This window comes from Cricetulus griseus (genome assembly GCF_003668045.3).
Source record: "Cricetulus griseus strain 17A/GY chromosome 1 unlocalized genomic scaffold, alternate assembly CriGri-PICRH-1.0 chr1_0, whole genome shotgun sequence".
Classification (NCBI taxonomy): Eukaryota; Metazoa; Chordata; class Mammalia; order Rodentia; family Cricetidae; genus Cricetulus; species Cricetulus griseus.
The window spans coordinates 232147559-232161639 of NW_023276806.1; the positions used below are offsets into that span (position 1 = coordinate 232147559).

General features: G+C 56.7%; 1 protein-coding gene across 1 annotated transcript in view; it reads left to right on the forward strand.

Moving 5' to 3' along the window:
- LOC100752061 (ras/Rap GTPase-activating protein SynGAP) overlaps nt 1–14081 on the forward strand; it is a 28323-nt gene that overhangs the window by 7095 nt on the left and 7147 nt on the right. Inside the window, 12 exon segments of the mRNA XM_027388988.2 lie at nt 3594–3685; nt 4056–4177; nt 6034–6187; nt 6379–6477; nt 8086–8709; nt 8832–8976; nt 9165–9309; nt 10606–10842; nt 10930–11131; nt 11298–11476; nt 12116–12157; nt 12484–13555. Coding sequence (XP_027244789.1) covers nt 3594–3685; nt 4056–4177; nt 6034–6187; nt 6379–6477; nt 8086–8709; nt 8832–8976; nt 9165–9309; nt 10606–10842; nt 10930–11131; nt 11298–11476; nt 12116–12157; nt 12484–13555 — 3113 coding nt within the window.

Here is a 14081-nt window from a genome sequence, read left to right on the forward strand (position 1 = left end):
CGGCGGCGGCAGCTGCTCCCTCCGCATGTTCTCGCTGCATCTTCCGAGTGGGGGGAGTTATGGTAACTGGAGAGGGGTAGCAGAGGTCGGGAGGGGGGTCTTGGCATCTTCGTGGGGGCAGCGGGGTTGTGAGCACGCGTGGGTGTGAGGGGGTCTGGTGCCCTGCTGGAGGGGCTGGTGTTTGCGTGTGTGATCGTGACAGTGCTTGTGTCCCTGTGTGTTGGTGCCATGTGCACACGGGGCCCAGTTCCCCTTGCACACGTGTAACCAGCACTGTGCAGGTATGCCCTGTAGCCGCCGGGTTATGGGGCAGGTTCTGGCCATACTGATGCGTGTCACCTCTGACCCTGAGCGTGCATGTCCCTGGTTGAAGCCAGTGTGTAGGAATGTGTGGCTGGCCGAATGAACAGAATTTTCAGTGTCCCTGGTGGCAAGTGTGTGTCTTTGCATGTGTGTTCCAACACTGGCCTGAGTATCTGTGTCAGTCCCGGCATGGGTGTTCAGGGCGTGTCTGGATGTGGGTGGTGTGCCAGTGGTGGGGACAAAGTGTGTGAGTGGTTCCTTGTAGTCTGACTGCAGGAAACACCTTTGGGCTAGGCAGGTGCGAGCCTCTGCCTGGTCCCTAGATAGGCACAGAAAAGCTTGAAGGGCAGGAGTGGGGTGAAGGGGGAAAGTAGGGATGAGAGAGTGGTCAGAAAGGAGAGCAGAGAGCCAGGAAGAAAGAATGAACCAATGAATGCCTTGAGGATGGACAGGAAAGAGGTGGGTTTAGTGTGGAGAAGTGGGGAGGCAGATGAGGGGCCAGGCCTTTCTGTGAAGCAGTCTGACAGGGTGGGTGGAGAGACAGATGCAGAAGGGCCTAGGTGGGCACAGGTCTGGAAGGGTCGGACTTGGTTTCATTGCAGGAGTCCATCCAGCCATAGAAGCTGGTTCCCAGTGAGGCCTGTCTCCACCGGGACTCTGCTCCCTCTCCAGCCCTGCTCCTCTTCTTTCTCTGGCTGCCTTTCCCCCTAGTTCCCTCTCAGAGCCATCAGCTGAGTATGGTGAGGAAAGACTACAGGGAAGGGTAGGGATTGGGGGATTGGAGGGTAGGAGAAATGTTTGTGGGTGATGGCAAGATTAGAGACATTGGAGAGGCGGAGTCCAAGCCCTCGGGTGTGTGTGTGTGTGTGTGCGCGCGCGCGCGCGCGCGCGCGCGTGTGCTTGAAGGCTTGCTTGCAACTGTGTGTGTATACAGGGTGTGTACTGTGTGGGTGTGTGCACAATGCCTGTGTTACGGGTCTGTGTAGGTGGCTGTTATGTGTGTGCATGAGTGTATATATCGTGCAGGGATGGGACATAGAGACCCACCATGGCGGTGTATGCTTTTCAGGCTTGCTGTGTGTACATGGTTGTGTGCTGGTCTGCGTACATGTTACTGCTGGCAGCACCGACAACAGGATATCCCGTGTTTCTGTCACTCTGCCCCTTTTTCTCTGTGCTTTGCATTTCTCTTCCTTGGGTTAGAGTCCTTGTGAGCACATATGTGTGGCCTCCATGCACCTGTGACTTATTTCTGAGTTCCTAGTATCATGTGTGTTGCTTCAAGGAACTAAGCAAAGCAATTAGCAGGTTCTTTCTCCCTCAGTGAATGCTTTTAGTTCCAAAAGAAAATTTCAGTGGATTTAAACTTAACAGCGTTTATGCCTTTATTAGAGATGCTTGTGTGTGAAAATTATGGCTGAGCTGGGTTCCCTGGAATGAGAGTAAAGGCTGCTGTACCTGAGAAACACAGGCAGCGAGCGGAATGGACGAAGAGGGAGGCCCGCTGGGACTCGGGGTGCATTGCTTGCTGTGTGACAGAAGGCTAATTAACACATTTGCTCCTCATTTTTTGTTTTGTTTGTTCTGTTTTTCTGTTAGCCATCACAGATGCTGGCGGTTAGAGTCATGGAAGAGCTAGGAGAAAGCTCGGGGCGGGGATGGGAGGGGCTGCCCAAAGACAGTGAGTGGTGTGGTAGTTCTGGAAGCCTGGATTATGAGTGCTTGTGCTTAGGGGCACGGTGCTTCTTCATCTGACTGAGAGCATGGTGTGTGCATGGTGCAGGGATGAATGACACATGGGAGCAGTATACTTGAGCATGTGTCTCTGGGGCCTGAATTGTCATAGATTTATGTAGTGTATCAGCCACACGACAGAGCCCACACCAGCAGTTCTCATGTGGCTGTCTGAGGTCAAGTATGTATACCCCTCCCTGTTGCAGTGCTCACATATGTGTAAGCATGTGGGATGTGTGGACCTGCGTTCTCAATGTGGGTCCCTCGTGCGCGCCCCCCCTCCCCCGTGCTCAAGGCTGTCTGTATGTCTCCAAAGCACACAGCTCCCTGTTATTCCTCATATTGCGGCTGTGACATACACGGGTCCCCACTGTTGAGTGTGTGTTTTCGTGCTCTACACATGTTCCCGGGATCCAGACTTGTGTGTGCAGTTTCGAGTTTGCTTTATAAAAGGAGCAGGGAAGGACTGGCTCTGAGGCAAAATGCAATCTAGAAGCAGGCATGAAATGTAGTGTGGCTTTCACTGTTCTATTCTGGAGCCTAGTGGGTTAACAGGCAGTTCTTCCGGTCGCCCCCCCCAGCCTGTAGCTTCTTGTTGCCATGGAGATGGTGGCCCCGCCCCTGATGCAGCACCGGCCCCCCCATTGGCTGCAGTGGTGACTGTGGGGCTGAGGGGGGAGCCCAGGCCTGGGCAGCCATTCTGGGACTGGAGCCGGAGCCTGGCATCCCCCCACTTTGATTCTCCTTCAGCCCCTTAGCCCCTCCAGATTCCCTCGCAGCAGACCTCGGGCGCCCTTCTCTGAGCTCCCATTTTCCTCTAGACTCTTGGCAGGCTGAGCTGATCCGCATTCACCTCCCCTCCTCCTCAGCAGCCTTTACTTGGGAGTCCCCAGAACCCCACTGCCCATCCTCCCCTCCCGCAGTCTCGTCTTCCCCTCCTCACCCCTTCACTAGCACCGCAGTGCACGTGGAACCAACCGGCTTCTCCCCACTGCACCCGCCCCTCCCTCGGATCCGCTCTCCCCCTGCCCGGCACAGGCCCCTTCCGCGACCTCCCCCTCCAGGCCCGGGAGGGGGCCATGGGAGGCAGCCCTGGACCTCCAGACACTCGGGGGCTCTGGGAGGCGTGGGGCAGGTGGGGGATGCGCCCAGCTGAGGAAGGAGGAGCGCCCGTCCCTGGGCAATGACCTTTAACCCTTCTCCCCCGAAGCAAGCCCCTTCTCTCGGGCGGGGCCCGCGGGGGGGGCGGGGGGCCGGGGCTCGCCGGGCCGGGGGCACTCCGCATTATGGGGGGGTGGCCGGCCCTGTGGTGACCGTGCCCCTCTGCTGACTGCCAGCCCGGGCATGGGCTTACGGCCTCCCACCCCGACCCCGTCAGGGGGCTCGGGCTCAGGTTCCTTGCCCCCTCCCTCCCACCGCCAGCCTCTCCGCCGCCGCTGCTCCTCCTGCTGCTTCCCGGGGGGTAGGTGAGGCCGAAGCTGAGGGGCCGAGGGAGGTGGCGAGTGACAGTCCCGTCCCCTTCCCCAACTTCCCTCGGGCCCTTTGCTCCCCTCTAGAGTACCACTTGGGTCGCTCGAGGAGGAAAAGTGTCCCCGGGGGGAAGCAGTACAGCATGGAGGCCGCCCCCGCTGCGCCCTTCCGGCCTTCGGTGAGTGAGCGAGCCGGCGAGCGAGCGTGCGAGCCAGCGGGATGGGGGCCCTGCCCGCCCACCTGCCCTCCCGGCCGCCGTGGCCCCCGGCTGCGCCCGGGACGGTGCGCGGAATCCCCACCTCCTTGGTTCACTCCTCTTGGCTCTGCCCCCTGCGGCTTAGGCCGGCCTCCCCCCTTCCCGGGCTGGTGCGTGTGTGTTTGTGTTTGTGTGTTTGCTCCCCGCACAGCACCCGCGGGAGCCGCGAAGACAAGCTGCTGTCGGGGCTCCTGCCCCCCCCCCCCGTTCTCCCGGGGGTTCTCTGCCTGCTGGGGGCATCTACACAGGCTCTGTGCGGCCCCAGTCACCCCTGTCCCCATCTGCTCCCCAGCAAGGCTTCCTGAGCCGGAGGCTAAAAAGCTCTATCAAACGTACAAAGTCACAACCCAAACTTGACCGGACCAGCAGCTTTCGCCAGATCCTGCCTCGATTCCGAAGTGCTGACCATGACCGGTGGGTACAGGGCCTGAAATGACAGGGGTGCAGCAGGGTGCTGAGTGCGTGGGGGACCCCTGAGAACGGAGGCCGCGGGGCTCGCGTTGGTTGGGGTGTGGAGACGGCAGAGAGCAGAGGCCGGGAAAGAGGTGGAGGTGAAGCCCAGAGGGTTGTTAGGGTGCAGGGCGGGCGGGCGGGCGGGCTGCTGCCCGGGGCAGGGGCAAAAGCCTACTGGGTGGTGAGGCTAGGGCTCAGACCCCGTGGTTGTGGGAGGGAAGCAATAGGGCCTGGTAAGCAGGGGAGAGGCTGGCATGAGGGAGGAGGAAGGAGACCTGGCTTCCTGCCTTTGTCCTTCTCTGGGCTTCCCCTTAGTCCAGCCACTGCCTGGAGAGCGTCTGCCCTCCCTTTCCCTTGGGTCCTGCCGGCCGGCCGCGCAGGGAGCAGGTGAATCGGGCACACCTTTCCCTGCCCCCTTGCAAGTAACCAGTGCTGGATTTAGGGCTGGCAGGGGGTGAGGGCATGGTATTCCTGGCCGCGGGGGCGGGGGGCCGGGGGAGCGTGGTGCTGACGGCAGCCAGAGCCTGTGATGACGGGGCTGCTATAAATAACTTCATGGAGGCTCCCACACCCGCGCTCTCCCTCCTGTCTCCCCATGCTCTCCACTCTGTCCTACCGTTTCCACACCACTCGCTATCCTGTGTCCCCTCAGCGTGCTCCCCCTGCGGTGCTCCGCGCACTGCCACCCTGGCCTCTGTCCCCCACCGTCTCGCTGCTCTGCCCTCTGACCTTTATTTGGCTCCATTCTGCCCACATCCTTCTCTGTGCTTCTCTCTCTTTCCCCTGGTCGTGCTAGAAACTGTTCTCTTACTTCATTCATGGTTTGAATCATGAAATGTTTATTAGGCACTAGCTGTGTGTCAGGTCCAAACCAGACAATACTGTATTTTCTCTGGTCTCAATTCTTGGCTTCCTTTGTCTTTATATATTGAGTTTCTGGTTTTTGGAGTCACTGAGACATGTCCAGGACATTTTTTTTTCTTTGTTTTTGTTGTTATTTTGTTTTATTCTGTCATGATTTATTTGTTTCTTTGTTTGTTTGTTTGTTTGTTTTATTTTTCAAGACAGGGTTTCTCTCTGTGGCCCTGGCTGTCCTAGAACTCTTCTATGTAGACCAGTCTGGCCTCAAACTCACAGAGATCCACCTGCCTCTGCCTCCCGAATGCTGGGATTGAGGGTGTGTGCCACCTTGCCTGGCTTTCTCTCTCTCTCTCTCTCTTTTTAGAATTTATTTATTTATTTATTTATTTATTCTGTATACAACATTCTGCTTCCGTGTACATCTGCACACCAGAAGAGGGCACCAGATCTCATAACGGATGGCCGTGAGCCACCATGTGGTTGCTGGGAATTGAACTCAGGACCTCTGGAAGAGCAGTCGGTGCTCTTAACCTCTGAGCCATCTTTCCAGCCCTGTCTCTTTTTTTAAGAACAAGATCACACTATGTAGTCCTTGCTAGCCTGGACTTGCTAGGTAGTTGAGGCTGGCCTCCAAAGTAACAGGGATCTACCTGCCTCTGTTTGCTGAGTGCTGTCGTTAAAGGTCTGTTCCATTAAGCCCAGCAATTCTGTTATTTCTAGTTATCCCAACTCCCTGAGTTTGAGTTGAGGTAGAGAAGTGTCTGAAGGGCTTTGGTTTCCCCTGTAGCTCCCATGTCCTTCACCTTCCCTGGGAGTCTGGGCTTCTTTCTGAGTGTGTGTGAATGCCTGAGGCCTTCTTTCCAAGGCTGCCCCTCTGATGGTTGAGGAGAGGCCTTCCCCCCCTCCTCCCCCCTCTGACCTCTCTCTGACCTCTCTCTGAACCCCGTCTCCCCCAGGGCCCGGCTGATGCAGAGCTTTAAGGAGTCCCACTCCCACGAGTCTTTGTTGAGTCCCAGCAGTGCTGCTGAGGCCTTGGAGCTCAACTTAGATGAAGACTCCATCATCAAGCCGGTGCACAGCTCCATCCTGGGCCAGGAGTTCTGCTTTGAGGTGTGGCTCTCATGGCCTGAGGAGGGCAAAGGGCAGGGATGGTGGAGACTGGGACAGAGGGGCCTTGAATGAGTGCCACATGTGGGGATGTCAAGAAAAAAGCCTGGGACCAGGAAGACATGGTGGCGGGTCTCCAGTCTCTAGGAAGTGCCTGTCTTTGGAACCCTGTCTCAAATCCGCACTCTCTCCAGGTGACAACATCATCTGGGACAAAGTGTTTTGCCTGTCGGTCTGCAGCCGAAAGGGACAAATGGATTGAGAATCTACAGCGGGCTGTAAAACCCAACAAGGTACTGGGGAGGAAGTGGAAACAGGAGACTGGGGGGTTTAGGAAGAGGGGGGGACCTGGACTGCACAGCCAGGGGTGTCTCCACTTGCCTCCCTTTCTTCCCAGCTGCTCCCTACCGTGAGAGCCCCCGGGGCTCCTAGTCCTCTAGTCTAGTTTCCCTGCAGGTAGAAGGTCACACTCACACCTAACAGGTGTCGACCCAGCCTCACTGACAGTGTTTGTGGACTTTGCTTCTCTCTATAAAGTCTGTGCAATTATGTTTGGACTCAGTGACCTCAAGGTCCCCTTGAAAGAGACCCTGTGAATTTGTGCTCCAAACAAAACTTCTGTTGCCTGAGCAAAAGCTGCCACCCTGTCAGCTGGTCTCTGACTACGGTCTGTACCAAGCTCACAGTCCTGGCCGTCTTCTTCTTGTCTCCCAGTACCTTTATTAAGGGATCCCACTTAAAATGCTAGACATGGGGGCTGGAGAGACGGCTCAGAGGTTAAGAGCTCTGACTGCTCTTCCAGAGGTCCTGAGTTCAGTTCCCAGCAACCACATGGTGGCTCACAGCCATCTGTTATGAGATCTGGTGCCCTCTTCTGGTGTGCAGATATACATGGAAGCAGAATGTTGTATGCATAGTAAATAAATAAAATATTTTTTAAAAATGCTAGGCACAAGCTGAGCCACACAGGGTCCAAATGCCACACAGCTTTCAATATGCCGCAGTCGCCATGGCCCTCTCAGGCCAACTGTCAGGTCTCACTGCTCCTGTACATATGCAAGTTTTGCAGCTTCTGGTGTTTCTGCAGGACTTCTCAGACCCATCTTTGGGGTCTGCTTTACTGTTGCTGGGTGTTGTGGTGCACGCCTTTAATCCTAGCACAGAAGCAGGTGGATCTCTGTGAGTTTGAGGCCAGTCTGGTCTAGAGTTCCAGGACAGCCAGAGCTATGGAGAGATAAATAAGCAATTGAAATGAAAAATTACATATTTATTTATATAGGGTGTGTGGTGCCACAGTGCACCACACTATGGAGGCCATAGTACAACTTTGTGTCCTTTCACTATGTTGTGGGTCCTGGGGCTCAAACTCCTGTGATCAGGCTTGGCAGCAATAACCTTTACCAATGTTTCTGACTTGTTATCCAAGCATTTTCCAACGTTAATTCTGTTGTGTATGAGCTACCCTTCTATGTCAGCTTCCAGGGCTGCTGTGAAAAGCATGAACTGGGCCAGCTAAAACTATTCTCTCACAGATCAGGAAGCTAGAGGTCTAAAGTCCAGGTATAAGCAGGTCTGCATCTGTTCTGTGGCTGTATGTCCAGTCCTTCCATCTTTACAAGGCCCTCTCCATGTGATAAACTCACCAGCCACTGGATTAAGAGATCACATTTATCTTAATTGTATTACATCCACCAGGACACTATGTCCCAATAAGGTCACACTCCGTTTCTAGAGAGACAGGAACTCAGGTACATACGCTTATTTTGAGGCCAGCCTGGGCTATCTAGAGAGGTCCAGTATGCTTGCCTTACAGCTTCTATTTCAGTCCCACCTGCTCACTGTTTCTCTTCGATGTGTCTGACTTTTCCACTCTGTCTGCCCTAACCACTTCCTCATGCCAGGACAATAGCCGCCGGGTAGACAACGTGCTGAAACTATGGATCATAGAGGCTCGAGAGCTGCCCCCCAAGAAGCGGTATTACTGCGAGCTGTGCCTGGACGACATGCTGTATGCACGGACCACCTCCAAGCCCCGCTCAGCTTCAGGAGACACTGTCTTCTGGGGCGAGCACTTTGAATTTAACAACCTGCCAGCTGTTAGGGCCCTGCGGCTGCATCTATACCGTGACTCGGACAAAAAGCGAAAGAAGGACAAGGCGGGCTATGTTGGCCTGGTGACTGTACCGGTGGCCACCCTGGCTGGGCGCCACTTTACAGAGCAATGGTACCCTGTGACCTTGCCAACAGGCAGTGGAGGCTCTGGGGGTATGGGCTCCGGAGGAGGAGGGGGTTCAGGGGGTGGCTCTGGGGGCAAAGGGAAAGGTGGTTGCCCTGCCGTGAGGCTGAAAGCCCGTTACCAGACAATGAGCATCCTACCCATGGAGCTGTATAAGGAGTTTGCAGAGTATGTAACCAACCATTATCGGATGCTGTGTGCAGTGCTGGAGCCTGCCCTGAATGTGAAGGGCAAGGAGGAGGTTGCCAGTGCTCTGGTTCACATACTACAGAGTACAGGCAAGGCCAAGGTGAGTACTGTGCCCTGGGAGATGACTTGAGAATGGGCGCCAGTCTGGGGGCAGTGAGCATAGAGTAGGCCCATGAGTTTGGGCTCTGCACAGGCTGACTGTGGGACTTTCCTGGGCCCCAGGACTTCCTTTCAGACATGGCCATGTCTGAGGTAGACCGGTTTATGGAACGGGAACACCTCATATTCCGAGAGAACACGCTCGCCACTAAAGCCATAGAAGAGTATATGAGACTGATTGGTCAGAAATACCTCAAGGATGCCATTGGTATGGCTCACCTTCAGGCCTTGTTTCTAAACCTCCTCATGCCCACCCTAACACCCCTCAACCTGGCCACCCCAGACCCCACAGCCACCCCAGCCTCCAACCCTCTGATTCTGCCATTCCTGCAACTCAGGGAGCCCCTGTCCCTGCCCTGGGAAGTGTGACCGTTCCCTGTTGTGCCTCTCTCCCAGGGGAGTTCATCCGTGCTCTGTACGAGTCGGAGGAGAACTGTGAAGTAGACCCCATCAAGTGCACAGCGTCCAGTCTGGCCGAGCACCAGGCCAACCTGCGGATGTGCTGTGAGTTGGCCCTGTGCAAGGTGGTCAACTCGCATTGGTGAGACTGGGAACGCTGGGCTGGGGCAGGGCTGGGCAGTGTGTGTTCATGTGTTCATCCATGTGTCCATCCTCAGAGGACTGAACATAAGTATGGGAAAGCATTCTGGGGGTGTAGAGCAGACAGGGTGAACAAGGCCTGGTCCCCGACCTCAGAGGGCCTCCAGCCAAAACGAGTAAGGGATGTAAGATGTACAAACAGCCACAGAGCCGTTGTGATGTGTGTTCAGGGAGGGTCAGAGAAATTAATTAAAGGTGCCCAGGGCTGGGCTTTGAAGATTGGCGTTTGCACACAGTAGGCAGACGACATCTCCCAAGAAGGTGGCTAGTAACTGGAAAGGCTTAGAGAAGTGTGTGGCTGTAGGGAGGAATAAGAAAGCCATATTTTTAGGGAGTAGAGTGGATTCAGGAGTCTGCAGTCATCAGGGTTCTGGGGTGTCCTGTGGCTACCAGGAAGTAGCATGATTAAGACTGGCCCATGAGTCAATGAGCCGTATGGGAAGGGAAAGAAAGAAGTTGACCATTGGTGCCTATGGTTAATGGGTGAAAACCAGATCTTGAATCAAGGTGGAGTCAGAGAGCCTAGAAGGGACTGCTTAGGGTCCCCACAGGAAGGACCGGCAGAGGTTGTATGAGAGCTTGTGTAGGGAGTCAGGATGACTTGAGAGGTCATGGGACTAGTGCTTCGGAGACCCATAGCCTCCTTGACAGAACCAGGGAAGTCAAGAGGAGGAGCCAGCTGCAGTGTGGGGGCGATAGAGAGCTCAATTTTACACCAGTCAAGTTTAAGGTGTCAGTGGGACATTGAAGTGGCACTGGGAGGGGGGAAGAGTGAGCTGAGCCATTCCAGGGACTGGGGCTCATGCCTGGGGCACGTCCATTCCCATTTCCCTGGAATCCAGAAGAGTTGGGGGGTCCGAGCTCCCTGTACCTCAAGTGACCCCCCATCTCTCTCCCATCTCTGTCTCTCCCCGGTGTCTGTTTTTCTTCTCCTCCTCTCCTCGTCTCTCTCACACACCCCTCCCCTCCGTCTCTCTCGCATGTGTCTCTCTTTCCTCACCCTTTCTCCCTCTCCATTTCTCTCTCCAGACTCTGTTCCCCTCTACCGTGGCCTCTTCTTCAGCAGCCTCCTGTCTTTCTCCTGCAGTCCCTCCCTCCCGGTCTCTCTCACCTGTCTCCACACCCTCACCTCCTACCACCCCCTCAGCATGTTCCCTGGAAGCTGAGGGTCTCTGGGGCTCAGTCCCGGTCTCTCTTTCTCTCTCTCTCTCTCTGTCTCCCCACCCCTTCCCCCCAGCGTGTTCCCGAGGGAGCTGAAGGAGGTGTTTGCGTCTTGGCGGTTGCGCTGCGCAGAGCGGGGCCGGGAGGACATTGCCGACAGGCTCATCAGCGCCTCGCTCTTCCTGCGCTTTCTCTGCCCGGCCATCATGTCGCCCAGTCTGTTTGGGCTGATGCAGGAGTACCCAGATGAGCAGACCTCACGAACCCTCACCCTCATCGCCAAGGTCATCCAGAACCTGGCCAACTTTTCCAAGTGAGGGAAACTTCAGGAAGGGTGGGAGTGAGCTGTGGGCTTCTGGAAGAGTCCCCGGAGTCACCAGAGCCTCTGTCCCCTGAGCAGGTTTACCTCAAAGGAGGACTTCCTAGGCTTCATGAATGAGTTTCTGGAGCTGGAGTGGGGTTCCATGCAGCAGTTCTTGTACGAGATATCCAACCTGGACACACTGACCAACAGCAGCAGTTTTGAGGGCTACATAGACTTGGGCCGCGAGCTCTCCACACTTCACGCCCTGCTCTGGGAGGTGCTGCCACAGCTCAGCAAGGTTAGTAGATGTCTCCTCTGTCCTGCCCCCAGGCCCTTACCGCTCTCCTCACCCTCCTGTTCCCGGAAGAACCACCACCCTCCAGTGCACTTCACACAGTCCCTGCCTGTGCCCTCCAGGGCTCTTTTAGCACTGGGCTCATCAGGTGACAGCCTTGTCCTTCCAGGAAGCCCTCCTGAAGCTGGGCCCACTGCCCCGGCTCCTCAATGATATCAGCACAGCCCTGAGGAACCCTAACATCCAAAGGCAGCCGAGCCGCCAGAGTGAACGGACTCGGCCTCAGCCCGTGGTGCTGCGAGGGCCATCAGCCGAGATGCAGGGCTACATGATGCGGGACCTCAATAGGTGAGCACCGTGCTCCCCACTGCTGTGCTCTGGGAGCCTGATCACTCCTGGGTGCTTCTTGCTGGGCCCTCGATGCATCTCTCTAGCCTCAGAAGGGAAACAAGCTGCAAGTTCTTCGGAACAATGGCAAAGGGATAGGAAGCAGGGGCTGAGAGTGCTTTAGAGCCAGAGAGGGAAAAGGCAGAGCCCAGACCTGCTGAGGCCCCTCTGCTCCCAGAGTAGATGAAGCCCAAGGGACTCTGCTGTAGCTGTAGTTTGTCCCTCGGCCAGCCTATGCTTCTCTGCAGACTGCGGTTCAGCCTGTGGTATCAAAATACTCAGGTGTCCCTAAGTGACCTAACAAACCCCCGCCCCCAGCCTCCCACCTTACCCAGAGAGCTCCCTGTGACCCAGCACTCAGAAAACAAACAGCAGCTGGAACTGAGTGGCCCTGGAGCATGGCATCCAGTTTGATGGGGCGGGCGGGGCCTCAGCTCCCGTCCTTCATCTTGTGGTGACTCTGCCATCCTCACCCATGTCTTCACCTGTGACACCCATCCCACCGTTCCTCCCGCTGTCTCTCCACACCTCCCCCACCCCCACCCCCGTCTCTCCACACGTCCCCTCCTGTCTGTGCTTGCCCTCTGCATCTCTCTCCAGCTCCATCGACCTTCAGTCGTTCATGGCTCGAGGCCTCAACAGGTGAGGGCTCTGTCCTCCCCACCCTCCTGTCCTGCTGCCCCGGCTTCACTCGCCTCTGCTCCCCTCCTCCTCAGCATGCCTCATCTCCTCCATACTGCCCAGACCAGCCCTCGCTCCTCTCTCCTTTTCCAGGCCTTACTTGCCCCTTCCTAGGCCTGTCCTTTCCCTTCTCCAGCTCCCCCTCCCACCCTCCCTGCCCCCTCTTCAGGGCTGCCACCACCAGCACTCAGCCCTTGCCTTGGGTCCCACTCCTAACGGGATCACAGGCTCAGGGGCCAGTCGTCCTGGCCTTACCTGGCCTGTGTGTCCTCCTTCCCTTCCAACAGCTCTATGGACATGGCTCGCCTCCCCTCCCCAACCAAGGAAAAGCCACCGCCACCACCACCCGGTGGGGGTAAAGACCTGTTCTATGTGAGTCGGCCGCCGCTGGCCAGGTCATCCCCAGCATATTGCACAAGCAGCTCGGACATCACAGAGCCAGAGCAGAAGATGCTGAGTGTCAACAAGAGCGTGTCCATGCTGGACCTGCAGGGTGACGGGCCTGGGGGCCGCCTTAACAGCAGTAGTGTTTCCAACCTGGCAGCTGTCGGGGACCTGTTGCACTCAAGCCAGGCCTCACTGACAGCAGCCTTGGGGCTGCGGCCTGCACCTGCCGGGCGCCTCTCCCAAGGGAGTGGCTCTTCCATCACAGCAGCTGGCATGCGCCTCAGCCAGATGGGTGTCACCACGGACGGTGTCCCTGCCCAGCAACTGCGCATTCCCCTTTCCTTCCAGAACCCTCTCTTCCACATGGCTGCTGATGGGCCAGGGCCCCCAGGAGGCCACGGAGGGGGCAGTGGTCACGGCCCACCTTCTTCACATCACCACCACCACCACCATCACCACCATCGAGGTGGAGAGCCCCCAGGGGACACCTTTGCCCCATTCCATGGCTATAGCAAGAGTGAGGACCTCTCTTCAGGGGTCCCTAAGCCCCCCGCTGCCTCCATCCTTCACAGCCACAGCTACAGTGATGAGTTTGGACCCTCTGGTACTGATTTCACCCGTCGGCAGCTCTCACTTCAGGACAACCTTCAGCACATGCTATCCCCTCCCCAGATCACCATCGGTCCCCAGAGGCCAGCTCCCTCAGGGCCTGGTGGTGGGGGCAGTGGTGGGGGCAGTGGGGGTGGTGGGGGCCAGCCGCCTCCCTTGCAGAGGGGCAAGTCTCAACAGTTGACAGTGAGTGCTGCCCAGAAACCCCGGCCATCCAGCGGGAACCTACTGCAGTCCCCGGAGCCAAGTTATGGTCCTGCCCGTCCACGGCAACAGAGCCTCAGCAAAGAGGGCAGCATTGGGGGCAGCGGGGGCAGCGGTGGCGGAGGGGGTGGGGGGCTCAAGCCCTCCATCACCAAGCAGGTAGGTGAGGGAAGGGGGAGGGAAGGAAATGGGGGCAAGAAGTGGGGGTTGGAACAGTGTAGTCCCGTGTTACAGTCTTCTCACCGCCTTTGTTCTTAAGCAGATATGTGGCATTTGGCCTGTATTCTCAGCATTCAGGAGGCAAGGTGATTGCAAGGTTGAGGCCAGCTAGGGCTAGGTAGTGATATTCTGTCTCTAAATAAACAAAAAAAACTTGGCCAGGCGGTGGTGGCGCCCGCCTATAATCCCAGCACTCAGGAGGCAGAGAGGCAGGTGGATCTCTGTGAGTTCGAGACCAGCCTGGGTCTACAGAGTGAGTTCCAGGACAGCCTCCAAAAGCTACCCAAAGAAATCCTGTCTTGAAAAACCAAAAAGCAGACCAAAAAACTCACAAATATAAGAAGAGGGCCCTCAGTAGTATCCCACGAGCTATTGAGGTACCAAGGATGTATCGATGAATAGTTGAGACCCCTGCCCTCAGCACTCACTCCCAAGTGAGGCAGGAGCAGTTACTTCCCTAGTGCCC